Raw genomic sequence first — 27,840 nt, 5'->3', positions numbered from 1 at the left:
CAGGGAGGATCCCAATTCCACTCCTCCCTGTCTGCTGTGGAATTTACCTGCAAGGGGGCCGGCTTTTTGTCCGAATCCTTGAGAAGTGATGACTCCTCGGTGCTCCCTCCCAGCTGTCATACTGCTGGTCACACGGTCTGGGTGTTAGGTTTTGTTGGGATCCAAGGCTCCCACACACCAGGAGCATTGTCCTGACCTGCTGCCTGCTGGGCACCTGGGCAGCGTGTGTGACACCTAGCGGGAAGCAGCTCCTTGCCATGTACAACCCTAGCGGGCTACTGGGGTCTGGAGGGACAACCAGGATAAACCCTGTTCCAGATCTGGTGCAGCAGAGGGTGGCAAGTAACAGACCCGGGGGCAAGCACAGACTGGCGCCTCCAGGAGGACCGCAGGAGAGCCCCGTGGACAGGGAGCTGGTCACCCACTCCCTCCTACACGATCACAGCAACTGAAGAATGATTACACTCTGAGGTGGAGACGCCAGTCCACACTGTGTCCAGTGCCTCCTGGGATGGCTGGGTAGGCACCAGGCTGGCACATGCATGGCCCAGGGGCCGCTGCCCGGTGTCCTCCCCTCCAGTGACTGTCAGCTGCAGTCACCGAGAAGTGGAAGGCTGGCACGGTGTCTCTGTGTCTCAGGTGAGGGTATGTGGGCCAGGACTGTGCTGTCCCTGTTTCCCAGGCAATGTGGTCTGGCTTCCTGTGGCCACCTGCCCATGCTTGCCGGGAGCTCCTGCCCTCAGGGAACTGGCAGTCTCTGGAGGCCTTCTGTAACCTTCCTGGAAAGGCCCACATGTGAAATGTCACTGTGGTAACCTTGGACATTAGAAAGGGGGCTCCAGTTGGGGAAGACCTAACTTTAATCTTTTATAGTCTTCCACTCCAAAATTGTAACTTTCAAGGTGAGCATGTGTGTGTGTGTACACACGCACACATATGTGCATAAGTATGTACAGTTTGTTTTACAGCTGCAGTAGAACACAGCTTTAAGCAGTAATTCTGGCACAGATCTTGTCTCAAACTAACACAGGATCCTAAAATTACTAGAAGTAGTCGGCTGGATGTCTTCCTGCTAATGTTCCGTCATGAGAAAGAGCAGGTGACAGTAATGTTAGCAACAGTCTTGTGCTGGTGTTTGAAATGAGCTCTGCGGATTGTCGGGTGCATCTTCACTCTGGGCCCGAGGCGCGTTTGCCTCAGCACCCGTCAGTGTCAGCAGCTGGAGCTGGCCCTGGCCCCGGTGTGACTGTGCTTCATAGTGTGCACAGGCCCAGGTGGGGCGGTACCTCCCATCACGGACCAAAGCCCACCTGGGAGCCTGCCCCTGGGCTGCTTCCTGGCCCCTAGAATTCTACTTGGATTTATAATCAAGGCCACACTCTTACAAATTTTAAGTATGACTCTGGCCTCAGCCTGGCTGACCTTGGGATCTGCTCTCTTCCTGTGGGAGTTCTGCCACCCTGTCCCGACCTCCGCCCAGCGCCCAGGCCCCGGCTCGGTGCTGGCTACAGCGCGCATGTTGCATTTCCTTGGCAAGCACTGGGTGTTAGCACGCCACGGATAAGAGCTGAGCGGGTGCCTTGGGTGCTCACCTGTCTGCTTTACAGCCCTCCCTAGTGGAGACTTTTCTCTGCAGGACACCCGTCCAGGCCCCCGGCCCACGCCTTTCACCTTTCACAAGGGCCAGCGGCCTGGCCTCCCTGTGTGACGTGTGGGCAGGAGCGGGCGAGCTCAAGGGAGGCTGTGGGGCTTGCTCTCTGGAGTTGAGCTGGAACCCGTCACCTGGCCAGCAGTTCACACACGGTCTGCAGCCGAAGCCTGAAACTTCTCAAACGTGACGTTGGTTCCCACCCCGCGGGCTGAGGCTGCCCTCATGAGGGTGCCCGCATGCCAGCCCCGCAGCAGTGTCCTCCCCTGGCCACAGCCGAGGGCATGTTGAGCTGTGGTCACACCTGGCTCACTTTTCACTCTTTGTGCCACTCTTTGTGCCTAACATTGGTGATATGTTTTTGCCCTTGAATTGTCTACTTCTCATTTTTACGTATTTATTTTTTTGTTTGGCGCATAGTAATTTTGCATCCTATTGGGGTACAGAGTGTCAAACAGATACCTGCACACAGCTCTTCTTTGAAAGATGGGGCTGCTGCCTGACGTGGGTGGTGAGGAGCCCCCTGCAGAAGCTGGCACCAGGCCTGCCTGTTCTGCCTGCTGTGCCAGGAGCCCGCAGCCGTCTCCACCTGCTGCCCCAGAGCTCCCTGGAGCCCCTTCAGGGCCAGCATCTGAGAAGGCCCCTGTGCTTCCCTGCCTGCGCACAGCCAAGCAAGTGTCCACCAGATCACATCTCGGAAAGACGGGTATCTGCTCGCACGACCCAGAGGCCCCAGGAATACCCTGTCGAAGACCCCAGCACCCAGTTTCAGGCCCCTTCGCTGGACACTGATTGAAAGCGCCACTGGCCCCAGTGGCCAGGGCCCCACTCAAGCCTCGCCCATTTCCAGGGGTCTGCTGAGACGTGTCGGGGCGTCCTTGCCATTCCTGAGCTGGAGTTCCACAAACCTTGATTTTGGCTGTGAACTCCTGAGGGCTGAGCAGAATGCAAGGTGTGCTTGTCAACACGGGTTGTTTACTGTGACCACGTGCCTGTCCAGCCTGTCATGCCGTGCCCTTGCTGCCAGTTCAAACCAACCAGCTAGCGTTCACTTCTGCGGCTCTCAGATGCCCGTGAAGCCTGCCCGCCGTGACTCCCTGGGGCCGGGTCCTCTGGCCACTACGTTTGGCGGCCACCAGAGTGCTGCCAGGGCTGTGCAGGCCTCGGCCTGGCCCCACCCGACTCAGCCTCACAGCCGGAGGGCTGGGGCGGCTTTCCTGAGTCAGTTTTTCATATGTTCATCATAGAGTGACTTATTTTCCCTGAAAACTATTTTTCCATATACATCCTTAAAAAAAAAAAAAAAAGAGGCAGGTTTAAGTATTTCTTTTTTGGTGGTACTGGGGATGGAACCCAGGGGCCTTCTACCTCCAGACTACACTCCCAGACCTTTTCTATATTTTATTTGGAAGCAGGGTCTCTTAAGCCAGCTGAGGCTGGCTTCGAACCTGTGCGACCCTCCCGAGCACAGGGATTACAAGCGTGCACCACCCTGCCCGGCAGGTTTAAGTTTTTTTTTTTTTTTTTTTTTTTTTTTTTTTTTGGTGGTACTGGGGTTCCTGGAAGCCCTTCTACCTCTGGGCTACACTCCCAGACCTATTTTTATATTTTTATTTAGAAACAGGGTCTCCTAAGCCAGCGCGCGCGGCTGGCTTCGAACCTGCGCGATCCTCCTGTCTCCACCTCCCAAGCGCGGGGATTACAAGCGTGCGCCACCACGCCCGGCAGGTTTAAGTATTTCAAGCCCTCACGCTGGCCCAGTCCGGAGGGTGAGGACCGAGCAATGGCCCAGTTCTGCACAGCAGAGCCAAGCTGGAGCCAGCCAAGTGCAGTGGCCACGAGAGCTGGCCAGCGCCATGACCAGGCTCCGGTGGGTTCTGCTCCCACCCCGTCTCGCCAGCAGGAGGAGCCATCCCGGTGTGTGGGCTGTTGCTGAGACACACATCTGGGGTGCTCTTCATGCTGGTCAGTGTCCTGAGGCCCCAGGGAGGCCATCACCTTCTGCCCCTCAGGCCCACCCATCACACTGGTCACCGCCATCCTTCCCTCCACACAAGGAATGCCACCCTTGCCTGGGGCTGGGCCCCTGATGAGCAGGGAGGGGGCACGGCTGGGAGCAGGGCCAGGATTTCCCGGGGTGCCCGGTAGCTATGGGGCCATGGCCTGAGCAGTGGGCTGGGGGGCTCTTGGTCACCCGCAGTGGCAGCGGGGTGCTCTGGCCTTGCTGGGGGGCCTGTGCCGGGCGTGTGGGTAATCTCTTGACCGGGCCCACCCACCACTTCTGCAGATGCTTGCTGAACAGCGAAGCAGCCTGAGAAGCTGCAGGTCTTGAGTGTCAGGATTCCTGGACACAGGAGGCAGTGGATAGGCGGGTCTGACCCCTGGCCTGGACCGAGCCTTGGTGCCGGCCACCTGCGGCGCGGGGGTGGGTCCTGCAGACTTCCTGGGTGAACCTCAGCGCCTGGTTTCTCAAGGCCCTCTCCCCATGGGGCTCATGGGACCTCCGCTTTCTCCTGGTGGGACACAGGCCACCTCGGTTAAAATGAGAAACAAGTGGCCTCCAGGTCACAGCTGGAGGCAGGGGTCCTGCATAGACATGGCCTGAGGCTCAGGAGTGAGCTGTCCCAAAACAAAGGGTAACTGGTGGTCACTTCTGCTGGCCGGAGCTCAAGACAGCCCTTCTTAGACGACAGCAGCTTTGCAGTGTGCCAGGCTTGGTGGCCTTGTGGCCTCGCAACCCCGTGAGTGTGCGGCCTCTGCCAACGTGGTAGGGCAGCCCGGCCTAGGCGGTTCTCCAGGAAGAGGCCACTACCCTGGGGTGTTGCTGCAGGGTCAGCGCTGGAAGGTGCCCCAGGGGCTGCCCGGGACCTCACCCCCTCTAAGCCCCCACACGCCCGGCCACCTTCTGGGCAGTTTACACACAGCTCCACACCTGGAGAGCTCCCTGTCTGAGGAGGGTAATTACAGGGTGCCCTGCCCCTGGGTGGGACGCCCGTGGAAGTAGGTCAGATGTAACTGAGTCCTGAGCTCTGAATGGGGATTTGCGGCCGACTTCTGCTCTGGGAGCTGTGCCTGGTTCCTGGAGGGAGTGTGCCCAGCCCCCAAACACTTTCCAGGCTTTTCCTCCCCCCCCCACCCCACCCTGATCCTCCGGAGTGCCTGCGTGAGCTGGGCACAGAGCCCTTGGGGTGGCCGGCAGCCATGCTGGGGCCTCAGTATGGCTTTGTTGTGAGACTTCACATCTAGGGCTGCAGGTGGCAATCGTGGAATCCACAGGGATGAGCTCTGGTCCTCAGCTAAGTTGTCCCAAAACCCAAGGGAGAGATTTGTTCAGAGCCTGGGAATCTGCATGAGTAAGGCATGGGAGGGTCCGCAAGTGTGCTGCTCCGGGTGTCCATCCAGTAGCAGCTCTGCTGAGAGTTCTCTCCCAGCTGCAGGTGTGCAGCCCAGGGGTCTGGCCCTAGGGTGAGGCAGTGTCCGGGAGGAAGGGGCTGTATGGGTGCTGCGTCCTGCCTCACCCCTTGGGCCGAGGATGGCCACCGCTGCGCTGTTGGGGACAGGGCTGAGGCACGTGGCAGCCTTAACCTCTTCTGGCAGACCCACAGGTGCTGCCCCTGGCATGCACAGGCTCTGCCCCCGGGCCTGTCCTCCCTGAGCCCCAGCCACAGTACTGACAGCTTGTGCTTCCCAGGTAGGACTCCGCCCCGGGGAAGGCCTGGGGCCGTGAGCTGGTGGCTCACAGCCTCAGGGAAGAGGACCCCTGTCACCCTCCAGGGGCTCCCTGGGCCCAGGAGTGCCGCTGAGGATTGCCTCAAGCCCAGGTGTTGCTTTTTACCTGCTCTAGGTGTGGTGGCTGGCTCGCCCCTGATTTCAGCTTCACTTAGAATGAGTGTGTGGGGTGTTCAGGCTGAAGAAAGCCTTGAGCACTCACATTCCTGCGGCCCGTGTCTGCGACCGGAGCAAGCTAGGGTCCAGCCCAGGGTCCTCCCTGCCAGGGGATGGGCTGTGTCCTTGCAAGGCGCCTGGTCAGGCGTCATCTCACTGAACACCCCCTTCTCGCAGGAGGGGACGTGGCCTCTGAGGCCACCCATGCCATAGGACCCGGTGAGCAGGAGACATGGACAGCTGCCCATGGGATGTCTGCCCCGAGCCAGGAGCTGGGTCGTGGTGGGCATCACAGCACGTGGTTGCCCAGGAAAGGTGCTGCCACCTGAGCATGGCACCGCAGTGATGCCCTGTGTCCTTGCTGGCTCTGGATGGGGCTTTGGTACCGGCTGCTTGCTGCTCTGGGTCCACAGGCCCCGCAGCGGTGCGTAGGGATGGGGCAGGCAGACTGCATGGTGTGGAGATCAGCCCTGCGTGCCACCTGCCCCGGGACCGCTGGGCCTCCCCTGACCCACAGTCTCCTTTCACACACCAGCGCCCGCAGCCCGTGCTGGCATCACCCCAGGGCATGCCTCCAGCAGTGCCATCCCGTGTCAGTGCCGAGGCCCCATCACAGACCCCCACCGGTCACAATGCAGAGGTCTCTGGGATGCGCAAGCTGGCTGGATGACCGGCATGGAAGGCGCATGGTCCTCGGGGTCGAGGACTGTGTCACCGTCACGTGAACTGCAGCTGGTTGGAGACGGCAGGTAGCCGTCCAGGAAGAGCACCCTGGTGACGTTTCCCACTCTGACTGAGGGGAGGTTTGCGGGTGCAGGGTGGAAAGCCGTCTCCTTCTGCAGGGGAGGAGCCTCCAGATCAGCCAAGTGTGCCGCGGCTTCAGTGAGGTCTCGGAGTTGGCTCGGGAGCTGGGGCTGGCTGAGGGTTTGAGAGAAAAAATAGTGCAGTGTTAGGAAAGCTATATTTAATTTTAGATGTGAGTGGGAGAGCTAAGAAGTGGCTCGTGGCTAGCAGTAAGCCCCAGGGAAGGTTCCTGAGGGGAGGCGTGGACCCACGGAGCTTGGTGAGGTGGAGATCAAGGCCAAAAGACGGCAGACATTCAGCTGGGAGAGCCAGGAAACAAGCCCCCAAGTCGGGCGGAGGATGTGTGAAAGCCGGCAACTCGGGAAGGAAGGGCAGATGCCCTCTAACCAGCAGGACCTCTGGCCAAAGCCGCCGCAGGCATGGCCTGCCTCTCGCGGGCTGCCTGGGAGTGGCCCGCGCTCCCCCTGGTGACTGGCAGCAGAGGAGCCCGTTAGGACACTGTGTGAGTGAGACGCTGTGAGCAGACAGCTTACAAGGCTCTCTTCCTCTTGTGGCTGCGGCCCTTCAACTCCTAGGAGTCGTTCTGAGAGTGACTGCTTGCCCTCGCAAAACAGCCTTGGTGGCATCAGAGGCACTGCCTGGGGATGTCCTCGTGCTCTCAGGGACACCGGTCTAGAGTGGGAGCTGTCCAGGGCTCGGGGTTGTTAGTTTGAAGGGCTGGGCCAGCGGGCTTCCCTGACCAAGGGACTTCGCTGTCCAGACTGACGCTTGTGAGAATCACTGATTTTATTTTGTTTTATTTATTGATTTATTTATTTTGTAGTACTGGGGGTGGAACCCAGGGACTTTCTAAACTCTGGGCTATACTGGACCTATTTCATATTTTATTTGGAAACAGGGTCTCACTAAGTTGCTGAGAGCCTCACTAAATAGCTGAGGTTGGCTTCGAACCTGTGTGATCCTCCTGTCTCAGCCTCCTAAGCGCCAGGATTATAAACGTGTGCCACCACACCCGGCTAGAGTCACTGATTTAAAAACCATTCCTGCTTTCAAAGGAAAAGGTGGAATTAAAATTTCCTCCTGTCCTGCCCTATCAGGCTGTGGCCCTGGTGGCCATCCTCATATCCTCAGCTCTGCTGGACACCTCCGGGAGGGCCACGCCTGCCCCGGGGCATCATTCCTTAGCTTCCAGCTTTTGAGTATCGAGTCCAGTCGAAATCAGGACTCTCAAAAATAGCTCTCTATATTTATTTATAGTAAAAGGAGAAAAGGTTGATTCTTGGCCATTTTCCTGAGTCGCCCGACACCATGGGAAGGTCTCGGCATGGTTTTGAGCTCTCCCTCTAATCTCCTTTGAAGCCCACCCTTTGGCCTCAGAATTTGCGGGCGACCAGGAAGCCTCTGAGAACCATGCAGGACCCAGCTCCCGGAGCTGCAGGCGTCCAGGCGCTTTCAGAGGGAGCCCTGGTGCCCAGTAGGGCTGCTTCTGCTCCACGTGAAGCCCTGAGACCTGGCTCTGTGCCGGGCACCCTTGGGGGCCACACAGACTCGGGGTACACGAAGCCTGGAGCCCTTCTCTTTAGCTCTCCACAGCTGCTCAGCCACGCCAAGACTGCGAGGCCTGTCTTCGCCTTGGTTCTGGATTTGTTTTGGAGGAGCTGGTGCCAGAGACAGCAGTTGTGACTATCCCATGGGATGGGAGCTGAGGGACAGGTGTGCCTGTGCTAGCAGGTGCTCAGGTGGGGTGTGGCTCTTGCTGGGGCAGGACCCATGGGGGCATGGTGGCACTGGGGCAAGGCTCAGGTGCATGTGGCTGGGAGTGGGTGGCCAGGTGGGGCGTGGCTGCCCTGGCTGCTGGCTTTGGGCTTCAGTGGAACATGGCTGTGCTGGGGGTGGGGCGGGGGCTCTTGAGGCATGGCTGCACTGGTGTGGGCATGTTGGGGGGGGGGCTCGGGCAGGGCATGGCCTTGCTGGCCAGGGACTCAGGCAGGGCCTGGGGCCTGGCCTTGTTGGGGAGGGGGCTAAGGTGCGTCTGGCCTTGCTGGGGAGGGGGCTAAGGTGTGTCTGGCCTTGCTGGGGAGGGGGCTAAGGTGGGCCTGGCATTGCTGGGGAGGGGGCTAAGGTGGGCCTGGCATTGCTGGGGAAGGGGCTAAGGTGGGCCTGGCCTTGCTGGCCAGGGGCTCAGGTGGGGCCTGGCTGCTTTGGCTGCCCTTGCCTTGGGATTGGATTGGGGGTCCCGTAGGATGTGGCTATGCTCGTGCAGGTCTTGGATGGGGCATGGCCACTCCACTGCAGGGATCTCAACCCTGGGCAGGAGACTGCAGGTCAGACGCCCTGGTAGTTCTCTATCCCTGGATCCCAGGTGCTCCGTCTTGGTCTGGGCCTGCCTGGATGCTGGCTCAGTGCCAGCTCCCCACGAGGCTTTGAGTGTCCGTGTTGCTGCCCCGTCCCAGTCTCTGTGCATCCCCAGGCCAGGCCTGCACCCGTGAGCTGCACTCTCCCCTAGGCCTGTGGCCCTGCTTGGTCCCCAGGAGCACTGGAGTTTCTCTAGGCCACCTGGCCATAGCCCACTTTGTGTCTTACCCCCTGCACTGTGACCTCAGGATCCGCCCTGGTGCTCACGGGGCTTGTAGCTCCGCCCTTGACTGTCAAGCAGAGATCCTTCCACCTGCTTGTCCCCTGGTGGCACCCTGGGTGGCGTCCAGCTCTGCTGCCACAGCAACGCCCTGGCCAGCAACCTCACACGCTTGCGATCACCCAGGCTGTGCACACAGCAGCCGGGCGGAGCTGCCGGGACTGCTACTGGTGCACCCAGGTGGGCACTGCACCAACCCCCTCCTGACCCCACCAGGGCCCCAAGCGCCTTGCACGGTGAGCTGTGTGCACCCACAGTGGCTGAGCACACACTTGACCTAGGACATTCTGAGCCCTTCTCCCAGGCTGTCAGGGCAGCAGCAGCCCAGTGAGAGCCCGCAACATCCCTCATGGGTTGGTGTCTCTGGTGGCCCTAGTGTGTGTAAAAGGGTGGTAACTTGCACAGGCAGAGTGAGGCGGGAGGAACAAGCACCTGTACCCGGTGCACAAAGGATCCCAGAGCATCACAAGGGGCTCTGGGAGCCCCTCGGTGAGACTTGAAGAGGGGCTACACTGGTGGCTCATGGGGCCTCAGTCAGCACTCTGCCCTACGTATAGCAGGGAACATGGCCACACATAGCCCAGAGAGTGCTCAGAGCCCAGTAGAGGTGCTTGGCTTGGATACCTGGGGATTCAGGATAATGATGGGACCCTGAAACATCACCCAGGCCCTGGTGGGCAGAGCAGGGCATGGCCAGGCCTTGGCTGGCAGTGGGGCTGGGGCCAAGCTGGGCATGGTGCCTCTGGTGGTGAGGCCCTAGAATCGATGTGTTGCACTGGGAGACAGGGGGCTGGGGCAGATCACTCAGGAAGCAGGGCACCCTGCCTTTGTTTGCTCCCTGGTACCAGCAGCCCTCCTGCCTGCCCACACCTCTAGCACACCTTTCCTCCTGTTCTCATGCTGTCCGACCTGCTGCCCAGCCCCTGGGTCTCGGGGGCTCAGGTCCTGTCTTCCCCCTACACCCAGGAGCCTAGCAGCCTCCCAGAGGATGTGAGCAGTGAGCCCCAGTTTTGATGTGCCGTCTGAGTTTACTGCCCAGGCTCTTGGGCAGGGGCTGACCACAGAATTGGAGCTGTGTTCCCTCTGGGTCTCCACGAGGCCCTTCTGAAGTGGGCTTGAGAGTTCTGCACGGCATCCAGGGATGAGCATCAGGAAGCAGAAGCCGCGCTCGGAGCTGACGAGTCCCAGCGCACCATCCTCTGGCACCTGGCCTGGGCTGCGCTGTGTGCTGCGGCTCGAGGATTCAGGGTCCTATGCAGCCCTGGGAAAGCAGGTGGGGCTGCGTGGTGGCCCAAGAGCTTTGGTCAGCAGGCATTGGAAGCCTCATACCAGGAGCCAGGCAGGACACTCCTGCCATGTGTGGGCTGCAGGGTGCCATGTGGTGCTCTGGCCAGCCTCAGGGTTCATCCTGGACACGGGATGGTCACCTGGTCCCTCCTGGTCATCTCTTGGCTCCCAGAAACTCAGGAGCACGTGGAACCTGCGGGAGCCAGCGGGGCTGTGGACTGGCAGCCACAGCATCTGGGCTCGGTGGCCACGGAGCATCAGTCTGATGCCTCCTAACAGCCAGCATGTGCTTTGCTGGGCTTGTTCATACCCAGCAGCCTCCATGGTGACTTGCAGCCGCTGCAGGCAGGTGGCGGCTCAACTCCTGTCACTCTCAGAAGCTGTCCGAGAGGTGCTTCCAGCTTAGAGCCAGGCTGCAGCGTGGCTGCTCCCCACACGCAGAATGCCTGGTGTCCGAACGCCTTCCGGGCAGCATCCTGAGGGGCGGAGGCCGCTGCTCTAGGGCTGTGCGGCGGCTGCTGGAGCTGTGGGGCTGCCTGCCCTTCGGCTGCAAGTTGCTCCTGGTGTCCTCGAGCAGCTCTGCCAGTCTCGCTGTGGCTAGGCCCGTGGCACGGTGTCACCCAGCGTGCAGGCCTGGGGGCCGTGTGTGTCCACCTGTCCTAGGGAGGTGGATCTGACCACAGCGTCCCTGCCGGCCCATGGCAGCACAGATGGACACGTGCGAGATGTGTGTCCTCCAGAGATGTCGCCTCCGCAGGGTCAGGAACACGGGGCACCATGTCCACAGGTGTTCAAGCCTGGGCACCACGGCCACAGGTGTCCACACCCCGTGGCCTGGACAGTGTGGGGCGGCCTGTTTACATTCAGAACAAGAATCCTGCGGCTTACGCTGCTGTCCTGGGAAGCTTCAAACTCGTGTCCAGCATGCGAGTGAGCTCAGGCCACTATAGCCAAGCACCACAGCCACCACTGTCCCTGTGCTGGAGGCTGGAGGACCCAGGTGAGGCAGGCGGCCCCCCTGAGGCCTTTCCCTGCTCTCACAGGTCACCCCTCGAGTGTCCGTCTCCTGATCTCCTTAGGAGGACTCAGGTCAGATTGGATTAGGGCCACCCAAGTGGATCTCCTTCTACTCAATCCCCTCTTTAGAGTCCTGTCTCCAAGTCCAGCTGTGTCATGGGGCCCTGGAGGGCCTGTCCAGCCCTAGCGTCACGGTGGAGGGAGCGCCGCGAGCCCTGGCCCCTCAGGAGGCCTCCGGTCACCACAGCGTGGGGTCCAGGTGCACTGCTCTCCACACTCTTGGGCCCTGGAGCGCACACAGTAGTGGCCTGGCTCTTCACAAACCCAGAGATGGTCCTCAGGCGCAGGAGGCTGATGCCCAGAGCCAGCCAGCAGTGGGCTGCCGAGAGCCCTGCAGCCTCGGAGGGCGGGGTCCCTGGGGCCGGACTCTCACCCACCTGTGCTCAGCTTCCTCACGTAGGCCAGGCCGCGGCTGGTCTCTGTGAGGCCCAGGCCCACAGAGGCTGCCCAGGAGGTCCTCACAGGAGCAGAGGCTTGGCCACATGCTTCCCGTGCAGCTAGCTTTGCACCAAGGGGACACTGAGGCCGGAGTGCATGTCGGTGTGAATGCATCTGTGCAGATCACTGTGAGTGTGAGTCTGTGTATCTGTGAACGTGTATCAGTGGTGTGGAGGTTGATCAGTGAGTGCACAGTGTCAGTGTGAGTGTGTCATGTTGTAAATGTGTCAGTGTGCGTGTGTGGTATATCTGTGAATTTGTACCCGTGCGGGCATATCGTGTGAGAGTCTGTCTGCGTGTATCTGTGTGTGTACACGTGCTCCTGGATGCCTGGTCCTTGGTGTTTCCAGTCTTCAGTCCTGGCATCAGTTGTTCTTGCTGACGCAGAAGTGTCAGCCAGGCGCGTTTCACCCAAGGGTGAGATTGTCTGGTTAGGCTAGGAACACCCCCAGTCTAACCAGCTGGTGCCGTGCTGTGCTGTGAGTGTGCTGTCTTTGCCTACGTGTGTTGAGTCCCTTTTATGGGAAGGTTTATCATAGTCAACTTTCAGAAATTCAGATGATAAGAGTCTCAGAGGAAACATCGTTCCTCACAGCAGTGTATCGTGAACCTAGTTTACCGCTCCCAGGATGGGGACCACATAACCTGTTTGATCGAGCACCTTTGAGGGAGGCAGGGCTTCAATGATGGTGTGACCCCGCTGTGCACAGCTGGCTTTGGCCAGGGTGGTGTTGGCCTCCAGGGCACAGCCTCTTGTGGACCTGCAGCCTTGAGCCCCAGCCTGCTGTCACCTGGGAGCGTGGGAAATGTCCTCTGCCTCCTTCCCTGCGCTGGCCCAGGTCGGCCCCTCACCTGCCCACTACCTGGCCAGGGCGCCGTCTGCCGGGTGGGTAAGCTCGGAGGGGGATGGCTGAGCTGCACCAGCAGCCAGAGTCCAGCACAGGCATGGCATGGAGAATGACTCCTGCCTCTCCCTGGCAGGCATCCCGATGGGACGAGTACTTGATTCTCAAGGTGGGGGGGGGGGGTCATACAGCCCTCGGGGAGAGATGGCTATGCTGGGCATGATGGGAGCTCAGGCTGCTGACCGGCTGCCATGAGAGGTGGGCCGCCAGGGGAGTGTGCAGGAGCCCCTGACGGACGGTGATTCAGCAGTCCCGAGAGACGGTGATTCAGGAGCCCCTGACGATGATTCAGGAGTCCTGAGAGCCCTGGACCTTGACTCAGCAGCTCTGAGGGGCGGGGCGGGGTGGGGGGCAAGGTCTCAGGAAAAGCATCCCCACTCACTAGCTGCACCCTGTTGCCCCCTCAGCAGACACCACATCATAAAAAGGGTGGGAAGGACATGGTGTCTGGGGCTAAAATGAAGAGACAGGGGATGCTACCTTTTAACCTTGTGGGCTTAGATCAAAGTGGGGCTTAGAGGAGGCCGTGTGTCTAAATGTTCTAAATGTTTGTTCAGAAATAAGGTGTGTCTAAAAATAATGATGTGGGTGTCCCAAGCAGATAAAAATAATACTAGCGTAAACTGGAAGCAGAGGGGTCTCAGAAGAGCCAAGTGGGTCTCAGTGGAGAGCGTAGACAAATAAAACTGGTTCTGGGAGCAGACTGACAAAAAACACGGGCTGAACGGTTTTAAAATACTGAAAGTCTGTAGGTCGGTCGGTGTCGTCACGGAGGATGGCGAGGGTGACCACAGTCCCCGCCCCTCCCCTGCAGGACACCTCAAGTCACAGCAGTGCCAGCCTCGGTGTGCCGTGGCCGTCCTGGGCTAGTAGCAGTGATGAGGTTTAGTGACGAGTTAGTGCGAACTCAACGATGAGGACACAGTTACAGCAGCGTGCTGTGATGGAGGTCGCACGGACACAGTCCCCGTCGTCACCCTCTGCCCCTCTCCACTGAGGACGGGGTGAAGCGCTGCCACAGCGTCACGGCCTGAGGCAAGTGGCACACGGGGTGTGGCGGGCGGGCGGGCTGCTGCAGAGGCCACTTGAAGGCTGCCCTGGGACACACGCCCGCCCTCCAGGGTCGGAGTGGCCGCTCCGTGATGAGGGCAGGCAGGACACGCCGTGTAGACTGGGGGCACTGGTGACCCACACCACCCAGGTCCGCACACTGCTCAGAGTCGCAACACTTAAGAACCTAGGAATCGTTTATTCCGGAATTGCCCAGAGTACCCTTGGGCTGCAGGTGGCTGGAGGGAGTGAGAACGCCCCTCGGGCACGGGCTCTGTGCGTCTGCACAGACATGGGGAGCCGTGAGGTCGTGGGAAGGGCCCCCTCCTGGACAGAAAGGTGGGGAGAAGCAGAAGCTGGGCCACGGCAGGAGGGGGCCGCCCAGGCTGGGGCCTGACCGCAGGGAGGTAGCGTGCATGGCTGGAGCTGGAGAAGCTCCCGGCAGGTGGAGGCGCCCGGACTCAGGAGGCACAGGCGCATGCTCCTGTGAGAGGTTCCTGGTGCCTGTGACAGCGGGACACCACATCAGTGAGGGTGGCGGGGGTGACTTGGAGCTGCCATCGTTCACAGCCCGACAGCGTCTGCCCCGCGCTGTCCAGTCAGCCGCCCGTGTGGGGCTGCGGAGCCACAGCACAGGGCCATGGACAGGTTCTGTAAGTGTGCGGCACGCTGATCTCCAGGTTGCGAGCACACGCAGGGTCTCCAAGCCCACTGGCCCTCCACACCAGCGTCTTCCCAACCCAGGGACGGCCTGCTGCTGTCCCAGTCGGGGCCTGGCTGAGTGAGCTTGCGCCTCTTCCCGGGCTCTGGCCTTCAGCCTGTCCTCGTGCTGGAGTCTCCCTCGTCCTTCATCTTCTCTGGTCCACCCTCTGTGGTCGTGAGCTCCGTGCCAGCCCCTTACTGCTTCACAGATGGCTAGGGCCATGAGTGCCTTCTCATCCACGTGGATTTCGGGAGCAGCTAAGCAGGCAGAGTGCTGTGCTCGGTTGTGGGGGAGGGCTTCCTGCTGGGCTGCCAGGCTCGGTGCGGCTGCTACGTGGGCAGAGCCCCTGCATGTCCTTCCTCATCCCCGGGGTCAGGCAGGAGCGGAGGTGGGGCCACAGGTGCAGACGGCGCAGTGGACTGTGGCGATGCAGGATGCAGGGGCCTGGCGGGCCTGGCTCCTGGTGGTGGTCTAGAATGCCATCTCTTATCTCCCCAGGTGGCCATCATGACACTGACGCTGTTCCCTGTCCGGCTCCTTTTCGCTGCCTTCATGATGCTTCTGGCCTGGCCCCTGGCGCTTGTGGCCTCACTGGGACCCCCCGAGAAGGAGCCCGAGCAGCCGCTGGCCTTGTGGCGGAAGTAAGTGGACTGGGCGGGTTGTTGCACGTCCGGGTTGGTGGCCTCCATCCCACGGGGACCTGGTCCCCCTCCTCGAGCCCGTGTCCCTGGGCTGCACGTTGAGGGTCAGTGTTCCCCATCCCGTGTGACCTGGCCCTGCCCCCTGAGCCCTCGTCCTGGAAGCTGCTGCAGGCGCCCTGCTACTCCCTTTCAAATAGGCCGGTCCTGGCACACCCCACCTACCGGGTCCCGCTCTCAGTTCTCAGACCTTGTTAGCAGGGCCGGTGGGCCACGTGACAGACCATTGCACGTCTCTGAGCAAAGTCCTCCACCAGCGCTGTGTGGGCTCCTGTGCTGAGAGCCTGCTGTGGCTCCTGCGGCCCACAGACTGAAATCAGCACTTCTGGGGCCACCCTCGTCTGACTTGCTTCTGCCAGTGGGGGTCTCTTTCTGGGCCTTCAGGTCCTGAGTGGACAGCCCGGGAGCGGAGCTGGCCACGGTGACGCAGGTCTCCTCCCAGGCGGGCCACTGCTTGAACAGCCCCCATCTAGGTGCCTGGATCCCCCAGGGCTATCTTCCAAGTGTGAGGCTCCAGGAGGCAGACAGGCCTGGGCTGGGGCCAGGCGAGGTGGCGCACGCCTATAATCCCAGTGTTTGAGAGGCTGAGACAGGAGGAGCGCATTTCAAGACTGGTCTCAGCAACTTAGCAAGACCCACTTAAAAAATAAAGAAAAGCCTGGCATATAGCTCAGAGGTAGAATGCCTCTGGGTTCAATCCCCAGAAAGAGAAATGAAGGTGGGCTCGGTGTAAAGAAGTTGCCACATATTGAAGGTCCAGTCAAAATCCCGGTTTCTGGCTGGTGTCGCCAAAGCAGATGCTCTGGCCCCATCAGCCAGGGACACACTGCCCTAGACAAGACCCCGAGCCAGCCCAGGGCCAGGAACTGCACCTAGGGTGCCGTCTGCGGGTGGAGTCGTCTGTTGTGTAGACCTGAACTGGGACTTAAAGACATCTTTAAGCACAGGATAGATGTGAACCTGAGGTAGGTGGGTGCCTTCAGTAAAGACCTGGCAGGGACCGTGGAATGAGCCACGTCCCCACATTTCCTTGTTGGTTCACACCCTGGGCTGTGCTGTAGCTGGAGTGCGTGCCATTGGTGAGTGTCCGGCTGTCAGGACTGTTCACGGTTTTCCTCATGACCTGGAGTTCTGGCCGTCCTGTGTGTTAATAACGCCTGTACACGGTCATGGGGTCCTCCACCAGTTGTTCAGAGATAGAAATAGCTGTAGATCAGGGGGTGATGGCCAAAAGCTCAAGGCCCAGTCTGGCTGCTGCCTGCCTCGTGATGCGTCTCCCTGGCACACGGCCACTCTGCCCACTTGCATTCTCTCCGGCCTCTGAGGCTGGCCTCCATCCCGCATCCTCTGCGTTCCCCTGTGCCGTGATCCCAGCGAGCAGAGACATGGGCAGGGCGGCCAGGCAGTGCCTCCCAGGCCCATGGAGGCGTGCTCTGGCCCATGGAGGCGTGCCCTGGCCCATGGAGGCGTGCTCTTCAGCTGTGCTAATGGGGCCATCCCAGGGCGGTGGGATCGTCGCAGGCTTCCAGTTCTTAATTTTGCTTTTCCGGCTTTTCTAAACCCTCTTTGAAGAGCACATTTTACTTTGACATTTTGTGTTTTTTGATACTGTGAGCTGAGTCCAGAGGTGTTCTACCACAGAACTCCACCCTCAGCTCTTTTATTTTTTTATTTTGAAATAGAGTCTTGTTTAGTTACCACAGGCTGGCCTGAACCTGCGATCCTCCTGTCTTAGGAGTGCCAGGATCACAGGCACGCCCTGCCACACCCAGCATGACAGCCTTTTAGAAGGGTTTTCACCAGAGATATGAATTGGCATCAAATATAATGGAGCAAAGCAAATTGAGAGCGAATCATAGACAGCTCTGCACTTGCTGGGCGAGACCCCTCGCTGGCCGGCGGAGGCTGTGTGGTGCAGACACGCACAGGTGCTTTCCTGAGAGGAGTGGGGTCGGCAGCAGGGGCCCAGGATGCCTCCCCGCACTCTTCCCAGATGCCAGCCCCCCAGTCTTGCACCGGGCCCCCTTCCTCTCTTCCCTCTCCACGTCTGGGCAGCAGGCTCTCTTTAGAGCAAAAGCCTCTGGTGGCTCTCCAGGTTCCCCACGTGAGCCCAGTGACTCTGCTTATCCATGCACATAACTTTCTTGGTTTTAGCAGGTGTAGATGGGCTACGATCATCTTTAATTCTGACAGCCGTGCTGCCAAGATGCTCTTGTATGTGTCAAATCTGTGTGTGCAGAGCCCCACTGCAGTGAGAGCCTTCTGCAGCCAGTTTCATGAGAGCTTTGGGTGTCTTTGTGGAGAATTAAGTATCATTCTGCGTGTACATGTATGAGAATGTGTGTGTACCTGTGTGTGCAGGTGTGTAGGTGCCTAAGTGCATGTGGGGGTACGCGTGGTGCACACTGTGTCTGCTGCACCTGCAGGGGCCACCGGGGCATCTCTGCTCAGCACAGTGGCCCCAGGCTCGGTGGTGCTCCAGGGAAGCAGAGGAAACGCCCCCTCCTGGAAGGAGATGGAGTCAGAATGCCTTGGCTAGAGATATAAGGGTTAGGAAAACCCGTATTTGAAGTAACAGGACCCGGGAAGAAGCGTTTTGCTGAGTTCACAGGACACAGCGAGTCAGGGCTCCTCCGATGCAGCCTCGAACAGATCACTGTTGTTACGGAGCAGTGTGCGGAATGAAGTCCGTGTCATTCAGACCTCCCTAGAATAAAATGTTAGACTTTCAGTGAGAGGATGACAGTTTCACTAAAGGCGGCTAATTAAGTTACTTTGGAAATCCAGAGTGCTGTAAAAGCCTCAGCGTCTTCCTGTGAGACCCAGCTCGGGCTGGCTCCTCAGCCACCCAGCGCCATCCTGAGCAGGACCAGGGCGGGGCAGACAGTCAGGTCCCCAGGTGCTGCCCTCATTGGAAGGACTCCCTCCCGAGTGCTCCGTGTGCGCCTTTTCTTCCTGTCTGCCCTCAGTTGCTTTCTCCTGCTCGTCCTGTGTCTCCTCCCAGGCTCCTCCCCGGGACTCCTGCCCCCGGACTGGCTCCTCCCCATGGCCTCTCTTTGCCCTCCTTAGCACTGACTTGTGTCTGCTGACTCTTACTTTTGTATGCGTTTGTATTGTGAAAATGACATCCACATAGAGAAAGTGTGTTCAGAAGCGCTCAGCTGCAGTAGAGAAAGTGCATCCAGGTCCTGTCCCCAGTGTCTCAGCGTGTCAGCACAGTGACTGTTCACCCTCTGGTCAGCACAGGTCTTCTCCAGGCGCCTCTCAGGGGCTCCGGGCCACCGGCGGCTGCCATGCTCGGACCACAGGGACTGGCCTCCAAGGTGCTGCGAGGGCTCTGAAGCCCCTGAAGGACCACTCGCTCAGGTCTTAGGCCCTGCGTGCTGGGAGGCATCTCTCACCTACTCTGCCCCCGGAGCCTGCGACCCGGCTAGCCTGGCTCTTTCTGAGAGAGCCCTGAACCTGGAGTGTGGCCGCAGGGATGTGCTCAGCAAGGGCTAGCAGGCAGCTTGTCAGGTGAACAGGAAGGAGGATGGACTGATTAGAGGGCCTAAGTCCTCGTATGTCCAAAAGGACATGAGCCTGCAGGTCTAGGCTGGCTTCGAGCAAGGTTGCCATCACCTCCGTCCAGCCCTCCAGAAGCTGCTCCCGTGGACGACGGGACTGACTCTGAGTGGTGAGGGAGGGCACCCACGGCCTGACCCGCTCTAGGCTGACCATGTGTTAAGGCGCATCCCAGTGACTTTGAGGGCTTTTTCCATTTGAACACACCAGAACGCAAGTGGGAAACCTGCTAGCGTTGAGGGGGCGTTTGGTCCTGGTGGAACTTGTCTGAAGCCACTGAGGTGTGCGCACTGAGCCCTCTGGTGATGAGGGAGGCTGGGAGGGCGCACCCCACCGCCCCGCTGACCACAGCGCCTCTCTTGCAGGGTCGTGGACTTCCTGCTGAAGGCCATCATGCGCACCATGTGGTTCGCGGGCGGCTTCCACCACGTGGCCGTGAAGGGCCGCCAGGCGCTGCCCACCGAGGCCGCCATCCTCACGCTGGCACCGCATTCCTCCTACTTCGATGCCATCCCCGTCACCATGACCATGTCCTCCATCGTGATGAAGGCGGAGAGTAGAGACATCCCGATCTGGGGAAGTGAGTTTCCTGCTGCAGGGGCTGGCGGGGCTGGGGGCCGGAGGGAGGGGGCCTGCGCCAGATCTCCCCGAGGAGCAGGCCCTGGAGCGCGCCCGCGCCGTGCCCACCCCCCCTGCGCACAGGCCTCAGATGGAGGGCCCTGGACGAGGGGGCCTGCGTCGGGGCCTGCTCCTCGGGAGAGCGCCCATGCCTGCCCCTCCCTGCGCACAGGCCTCAGATGGAGGGCCCTGGAAGAGGGAGCCTGCGTCGGGGCCTGCTCCTCGGGAGAGCGCCCATGCCCGCCCCTCCCTGCGCACAGGCCTCAGATGGAGGGCCCTGGCCAGTGCCCGCACCATCCCGCAGGCCCTCACGGGCGCTGCGCCCATGCTCACTGCTGTTTTCCTCGACCTGAGCTGCCCGCGGGTTGTCTTGTTTTAGCACTGGGCTCCCCGGGCACCCGTGGGCGGGAGCCTGCCTAGCTGCAGGTCTCCATCAGGTGGAGCTTAGCAGCTCAGGGTGGCACCTGGAAGCAGGAGCGCCAGGGCCCTGGGACTGTCACACACATCCCCGAAGCTGGGCCTCAACCCAGCAGAAGTTTTCTGTCACATCTGGAGACAAGTGCAGCATCAGGGTATGGCAGGCTGTGCCACGCCCACCCCGGGCTCCAGCCTCTTCCAGCTGTGGGACTGCAGGCATCCCTGTGCTCGAGCCTGGCCTCAGTCTGCCTGTGGTCACGTGGCTTTTACCCCTCTCTTCCCACTGTGTGTCTCTCAAATGGACACTTGTTGCTGGATAATCCAGGAAGATCTTGTCTGGAGATCCTTCACTAATTACAGCTGCAAAGACAACCACACACACACACACACACACACACACACACACACACACACACGGTACATCCCCAGCTTCTGGGGTTAGGGCACGAACATATCTTCAAGGGCCACCTGGAGCCCACAGCATCACCACTCAGAGCTGGCGGCTCTGGACAACCCGAGTGGTCCCCCGCAGGACAGATGGATGAGCAACCTGTGAAGCCCGGTCCTGACTTGGGGGCTGACCCCAGTGACCCGATGTGCCACAGCCCCCAGCTCAGCCTCGCCTCTCCTGCCAGAGTGACCCCATGTGCACCTCCAGCACTGCAAGCACCTCGATCCCCCACCATCTGCCAGGGGTTTTGCTTCTGAAGCCACGTGTCCCTCGGGGCTGTTGGAAACCACAGGAGGCTCTGAGGGTGGGCCACTGTCCCTCCTGGGGGGAGCGCGGGCCCAGCCAGCCCGTGAGGGTGCCGGGCTCCGCGGCTCTGTACGTTCCACACCAGGGGCCCCTGCTGCCCCTGGGTGCCTCTGAGCAGGTGTTTCCAGGTGTGTGTTGGGGGAATTGCTGGACACAGTGGTCTGCCTTCCCAGAGGGATGTGGAAAAGGAGAGGGTCTTCCCTATGACTGGAGACCCCATGTCTCACAGGCCCCGCCGGGATTAAAAACAGCATCCGGGTGAATGAGTGTTTGCGTGAATAGACAGCACACGGAAGAGAATGGGAAAGGGGTCTTGTCCTCTGTCCTCCAGCGCTGCTGCGTGCTGGTGTTGATGTCACCAGTGTGTCACGGAGACCGGTCTTGGGTGGCCTGAGTAGACCTCAGCTCCGGGTGCAGAGCCACGTCCCTTCTAGAGACTGGGTGCTGTCCTTGGCAGTGTCTGCCTGAGAGTGGCTGAGGAGGGGAGAGGTCACATCTTGCCATGCCAGTGATTCAGGGTGGCCTGGAGGGTGAGGCCAGGCTGGGCTAGAGCCTCGAAGACTCTGATTTGGCAGTGCGGGACGGGGCAGAAGACAGGCCTGAAGGTCATTCCATTGGTGCCCTACTGAGCAAGTTGCTGCAGCTCACCTGCCTGCCGGGGTGAACCACAGACAGCGGGTCCCCTCAAGGAAACCGTGGCCGCGTAGGGACAGGCTCGCGGTTGGTACGCCATCTGAGCCCCACGCCGGTGGCAGGCAGCTGCCCAAGGGGTTTGGAACCCTCACACTACAGCAAAGCACACCCAAGACACAGCGCCTGCCCTGGCCACCGCCTTCCACCTCTCGGTGAGCCCACCTGGAAGGTGCAGTGTAGCCTTTGTCATGGCGATGGCGGGTCTTCACACATGGACCTGGGATCAGGTGGCGGCCGCGTGGATGCAGGATGAGACACCAGGCACTCAGTGTTGTACACCATGGAGACAGGCTTGCACCAGCATGGGGGTCTGTGGTCTACACCCAATGTGACAGGTGTCATATCTTGCTTACGCTCATCCCAGGCCACCAGAACCTAGCAGAGAGGCCAGCAGGAAGGTGGACAGTGGGGTGATGTGGCTACCTCCAGGACACCAGCCAGGAGCACAGATGACAAGCAGGGCAGCCCATTGGGTGAGCCTGGAGCGGGTCCACAACTCTGGAGACCAGGACACAACCAGCGCCTGGGCCTGGCTTCCTAAGTGAGGGCAGTACACCATGTGCTGGGAAGTCACGGTAAATTGCAGGAGTCAGGTGGAGACTGGCAAGTTTGCAGTTTCCTGGGTGACTGGAAGGTCAGAACCCGAGTCGTGGGTGTTTGGCCGGGGTGAGGGGCCAGGAGGCTGCGTCCGGCTTTGCTCAGGTGGCCTTTGTTCTGTTCAGAGTCGAGTCTCTGGCTGCAGGTGTCAGCAGTTTGAGGAAGAGCTGGTGGCGGGGCCCTGACCCTGCTGCTGCCAGGAAGAGTGGTCGGTACTCTGTGTGCCGTGTGCCAGGCTCTTCCTGCAGCCTGTGGACGTCTCGGTCACTTTATGGACAGTCCAGAGGCCTAAGAGTGAAAGACGGCAGCAAACAACTTCCTTAGGACCCTTGGTCAGCCAGGCACAGTGCCCTCGGGGGCCGAGGCAGGAGGGTCTCTTCAGCCCAGAGGTTGGAGCCAGCCTGGGCTGTGCTCAGGAAACAAAACCAAACAAAATCGTAGAAGTTCCTTACCTAGAACTGAACGCGGCACAGCCGGGCTTCTCCCTCTGCTGTCTGAAGGTAGGGTGCCAGGTCGCTGCTCTCTGGGTGCCCCTGGGCACGAATGTCCCTGTGGACATCCTCGTTCTTTGGACCCTTTGACAGCTCACAACTTGAAGTGATGAACATAGAAGAAGCTCAGTATTTTTGTTTCTGGACCTGTCACCAGCTAGTGACCACCCACCGGCTCCCACGCCTCAGTTGGACCCTGCCCAGCACTTGTGCACACGCCTGCCCACCATGTGGGTCAGGCTTGGGGCTGGAAAGCCACGGGACAAGATGGTGCCGCCATGACTGCAGGCCGCAGCCGTGGCTTGCTGGAGAGGAACCGTTCCTCCTACCCTCTGGAGCAACATCCCTCGGGCCAAGGTCCACCACAGCCTGGTGTGTCGTTGGACATGGTCACACCCTCGTCTTAGAACCCGAGGGCGGCTGTCTCCTCCCTGCGCCCGTCCTTGGACTCAGAGCTGGGGTGCCTTTGTATCAAGTTTCCTAATCTTGCCACCATAGACAGAGGATTCTGAGGCCTCCACTCTGGCCAGTGGAGCCGACGCTGACAGGATGTGCAGCTTGCTTCTGGAAAGACCGTGGGATTCCTGGGGAGCGGGCAGGCGGAGCCAGCGGCTCCTCTCCTCGCCTTGCGTGGCCCTCCTCCGTGCCCCATCCCTCCTCTACCCTTGCGTGGCCCTCCTCCACACCCCATCCCGCTCCCCTTGCCGCCTCACACAAGTGTTCCTGGTGGTCAGGAGTCGGCAGTGCGTGAGGATGAGAGGCTGCGGGGATGTCAACCCAGCGGGATGATTCAGACCTGGAAACAAGATGACAGATGCCCTGTGTCCCACCTTATGGCAGGCACTGGATCCCATGGATGACTATGAGATCAAGGGGTGTTCTCTGCTTCCTTCAAAAGCTTCCTCCTTGCTCTTGGGAAGACCTGGGGGGAGGGAGAAATATTCTTAGAAGTGCTAGGCAAAGCTAAGCCTGGAACCAAGCAGGACTGGCCAGTGACCAGGTGGCCCAATAAGGCAAGGAGAACAGCCAAGTGGGGTGCAGCAGGCTGAGTGCACAGGCGGGCCCTCGGTGGGGCAGGGCGTGCGGCCACTGGGCCCTCATGGGGCAGGTTGTGCGGCCAGGCAGCCTCAGAGGGCAGTAGCCCATGGCACCTGCTCGCTGCCATCTCACACACTGAAGATGGCTCCTTTTAATACCTCTTCAGACCTGTTTCCACTCCCAAGTCCTCCTGTGAAGAGCAGGTGCTCTGGTGGCTGCCTGGCCCTCAGGACACGGAGGCCGCCGTTTGGTCCCTGCAGTGCAGGCTCCTCTACCTGGCCCGCCGTGCAGCGGTTAGAGCTGGGCTGTGTGCACCTGGCGGGCTGCCTGGCAGAGCACAGGACTGTTCTCTTCCCACTGTGGAGGCTGGAAGTCTAGAATCAGCTGGCGGCAGCCTGGCCCTGCAGAAGGCTCGTCCAGCTCTGCCGCACATCTGTAGCCCTCCTGGCTTGCAGGCGCATCACTACAACCCTGCTTCCCTGCCACGCGGCCTCGACGCCCCCTCTCTTCCTAGCTTATAAGGACACATTGACTGGCTTAGTGCCCCACAAGCCAGGGTGAGCTCCCTTTAACTTGGTTTTCTGCAGATACCAGTTGCAAGCAGGCTCAAGTTCACAGGTACCGTGGGTTCTCAGCTCTGCCCTGTCTTAGGAGATGCACTTCAACCCACAGTGCTTCAAGGCCCCAAGCCGTGCGTCTCAAGCCCTGGGACGCTGTCCACTACCCTGCCTACGCGGTGGCCGTGCATGTCCCGTGGTGGGTCTCGGTCTTCTGTTCTGTGCTCTGCCCTGGTCTTTGGTCCCAGGAACCTCCGTTTCTGTTACTTTCTGACACTGTCAGGTGAACTCGGGGCTGGGCGGCCGCCGGGCACTATGCCGCCCGTGGTGTCTCTGGGGCTCCCACTGGGCCGAGTGCCCAGGGCCCGGCCTCGAGGCTGTCGTGCCGACACCTAGCCTCGGCTCCTCTTGCAGCTCTGATAAGGTACATACGGCCAGTGTTCGTGTCCCGGTCGGACCAGGATTCTCGCAGGAAAACGGTGGAGGAGATCAAGAGACGGGCGCAGTCGGGCGGAAGGTGGCCACAGGTAACCTGCACTGCTTGTGTTGATGTGCTGGCTCCAAAGGCGTGGCTTTGAGAACGGGGAGACCAGGAGCCGAGGAGCCAGGGCACTCTGGGTGTTGGGGTTCTTTCATTCTCTATGTTGTTGGAGAGTGAGTTCAAGAATATGCTCAACATTGGGTCCTTTTGCTCTTGGTGTCTGGGATTTAAAATTAAAGGAAGTAAGGAGACGGTTCTACATCCTACTTGGCTGGAGCCTAGCAGATCCACCCTCCTGAGTGCGGCTGCATTTCTGAGTTAACGCTTAGCCTGAGGTGCAAAGCCACAGGCTTCCTTCTGTGTGTCCTTGAGGCCTGGCCTGCTCGCTGCGGGCTGCAGCACAGCCCACGTTAGCTGAAGTCCTTTGGGTCTGTCTGGCCCACACTCCAATTTGTTCTGTGTGTCCGTGAGGCCTGGCCTGCTCGCTGTGGGCTGCAGCACAGCCCACACGTTAGCTGAAGTCCTTTGGGTCTGTCTGGCCCACACTCCAATTTGTTCTTTTGAATTGAGACATTTATAAGCAGGGAGCTCACCCCCACCGCTTCTGGTTGCTTGGGAAGCGGCAGGGTCTGGCACTCGGGGTGCTCAGGCACGGTGTCATGGGCAGCCCCTTGGGACTTGTGACTTCCAGGGCGCCCCAGCTGCTGCCCCCCAAGTGCAGGACACCCCTCCTCCACTGAGCTTACCTGCTGGCCTCCCAGCATGCTCAGGGGTCTCCTGCCTCCCCGAGGAGCCCAGGGTGGAAGGCAGCCACAGGAGCTGTGCTTCCCAGCAGGTGAGCAGCTTCTGTTTAGTTTACACTGCTGCAAGTCAGTATGACTCAGAGACGTTTCAATGCCAGTGTGGACAGGGTTTCTTCACTGTTGATTTAGCAGGTGGTCCCTGTTGCCCATACAGTCCCTGAGGCCCACTCCCCGGGGCCGGGCCCTCCTATGCGGGCTCAGCCCGGCACTCTTCCGCCGCATGCCTGGACCTCTCCTGCGTTTCTTTCTTATTGAGAATGACTCCAGCTTTCCGTAGGTGCTAGTGTTGTAGTATTGTGTTTCATTGCACCTGGTTCCCTGGTACCTGGGGGCGGGGGCCATGGTCACCCCACTTCCCGGGCGCTACGGTGTGGGAAGACACGGGCTTGGTGTATTTCTAAGGCTTGTGGGTTGTGCAAGCCAGTTGGGTGGAGCACGTGCTGCCAGTGCGTCCGAGCCTCTCCTGCGTGATGAAAGAGCCAAATGACGGCTTTAGGATCGAGTGTGTATTGGAAGGATTGGCAGCTCTGACCTCCAAACGATGACTGTGCCGTTTAATGCTGACTTTCTTTTTTTACTTTCAAGATAATGATTTTCCCAGAAGGAACCTGTACAAACAGGACCTGCCTAATTACCTTCAAGCCTGGTATGTTGCTTTCTTTATTACTTATTTTTCTCCTCTAGAAGGGGGAAATATTAAAGTGGTGTGTTCAGTACTGTGTGTTGGCAGTAGAAATGTCTTGTTCTCACGTACGCTGGGGCTCTTAGCGATGTTCCTAAGAAGAGTTGTGGGGTCACCTTAGCATCCGCGACAGCCTGGCAGGGCAGGAGGTGAGACAGTGCGGCGGCCAGTGTTCATGATGGGGCAGAGATGTCACCCTCGCTCAGGGTCACGGTGGTGAGGACCTAGAGTGCAGGAGGCCCCCTGGCCGCGGGGCGCAGGCTGCGGGCTCCCAGGGATGTCTTCCTGGGTGCCGCTCGCCTTACGCCCTTGCACGCTGGTGGGTGGGTGGGTCTTGTGAAGTGTGTTTGCACGGTGTGCAAGCCTGTCTGTGCGGAGGTGCCAGCGTCCTGCTTGGGGCTGGGCTGCGTTCTGCTGCCCTGCCTCCCAGCTTCCAAGCCCCAGGGTGGTGGGCAGAGTCCTCCCTTCCCTGTGCCACTGTGGCTCCTGTGGCCCACGCTCAGGTGGGCCTCGCACACTGTGGGCAGAGGGTGGGTCCAGAAGTGAGGGTGGGTGCAGCCTAGCAGGAAGCACGCCGGTGAGCAGGGCCGAGTCATGGCACATCCCATGATGGCTGACACTGGCCACGTCCCCGAGGGCCCTGCAGACAGCGACCTACAAGTGCCCTTCAGGTCTTGACCCATGAAGGGCGTGTGCAAAGGGACAGGGCTGCTGGTCGCCAGGACAGACAGTCCTGGGTTTTGGAAAGAGTATCTGAGAGGTGGCTCCTTGGGGTGGACCACCAGCCTCACACTCGAATTCACCCATCAAGTGAAGAGTCTAGAAATGGAGGGGGCACGCAGAACCCAGCAAGGTCTTGACGTGTCGCAGGACAGAAGTCACGTGCCGGGCAGGAGCTTGCTGTTGGTGCTCTGTGAGGGTGGCCAGCTCACCCCCAGGCGGCCAGGCTTTGACCCGTCCCTAGGAGTCCACAGGGGTGGGTGGTCTGCCTGAGTACCCACGGTGAGCCACCTCACCGACATCCTGCATTCGGACCTGCTGCTGTCCCGCTAGGGGCCTGGGCCAGCAGTGCCCAGCTGCACTCCCTCCAAGCCCATGCCAGCTTCTTGGAGTCTCACGAAGGGTCTGTGCTTTGGCTTTGGTGCAAGAGCTCTGTGGTTGGGGACCAGACCCAGCATCCACAGGAGCCGCCGCACCTGGAGCCACAGCCCCTCCGCAAGCAGTGTCTCCAGTGTTGCCCAGGGCTGAGGCAGGAGACACGGGCCGCGCAGGCGCGGAGCAGGCGGGAGTCCTCTTTGTTCTGAAGTCGCTAGGCGCGCCACCATGCTGCAGGGCGCTCAGCTGGCTCCTCCCCAACAGCCTGAGGCAGCCCCGGGGCTGTGTCTTCATGGCTCACCTGCCACCTCCTGATGCCCAAGTACAGATGAACATTTCACCCAGGTTCCAACATTGGACATGTGAAACTTGAAGCAAAAAAGCCTTCTTTTATTACTGTTGGGTTTCAAGGACGGCACTGTGGATGACCAGCTGAGCTGGGGCAGCAGAGGAGGCCCCCGCCTGCTATGCCACACACAGAGGGAAGGTCTGGCCCGGCTTGCAGGCCAGGGCCCCACAGGTGAAGGCAGGCACTGAGGCTCTATGTGGACGGCCTGCGTGAGGTAGGGTGTGAGCAAACCGGGCCACCTCCCAGAGCCGTGCAGGACCAACCCCAAATTCCCAAACTGAAGACCGAGGGGTCCCAGAAACCACAAGAAAACTTCACTCCCCTCCCCAGAGCAGGCGCTGGACCCCTGAGCAGCCTGGGAAAATGCCTGATATCTCGCTATGGGCAGTCCATCTGCACCTTAAGTCTGAGTACTTGGGACATCTCTGTTTTCCTGGGGTGTTTAAGCTGTTTGGGCAGAAACTAAAAATAGACGTATAACAATTTGTGGAGCCTTGTTGTACCGCCAGGGAGCAGTGCACGGCCACTGTAGAAAGTGGACTGGGCAGGTGGAGTGTCCACCAGCTGT

General features: G+C 60.1%; 1 protein-coding gene across 1 annotated transcript in view; it reads left to right on the top strand.

Annotated features, from left to right (window-relative positions):
- LPCAT1 (lysophosphatidylcholine acyltransferase 1) overlaps positions 1-27,840 on the top strand; it is a gene marked incomplete at both ends in the record, with an annotated part of 43,643 nt that overhangs the window by 2,658 nt on the left and 13,145 nt on the right. Inside the window, 4 exons of the mRNA XM_080716195.1 lie at positions 14,931-15,073; positions 19,060-19,274; positions 24,277-24,389; positions 25,732-25,792. Of these exons, the coding sequence (XP_080572321.1) occupies positions 14,931-15,073; positions 19,060-19,274; positions 24,277-24,389; positions 25,732-25,792 (532 nt within the window). The remainder of the gene's footprint in view (positions 1-14,930; positions 15,074-19,059; positions 19,275-24,276; positions 24,390-25,731; positions 25,793-27,840) is intronic.

The sequence above is a fragment of the Muscardinus avellanarius genome (genome assembly GCF_963383645.1).
Source record: "Muscardinus avellanarius genome assembly, chromosome: 1".
Taxonomy (NCBI): Eukaryota; Metazoa; Chordata; class Mammalia; order Rodentia; family Gliridae; genus Muscardinus; species Muscardinus avellanarius.
The sequence above is the reverse complement of the archived record's forward strand: the minus strand, read 5'-3'. Positions and strand labels throughout refer to the sequence as shown.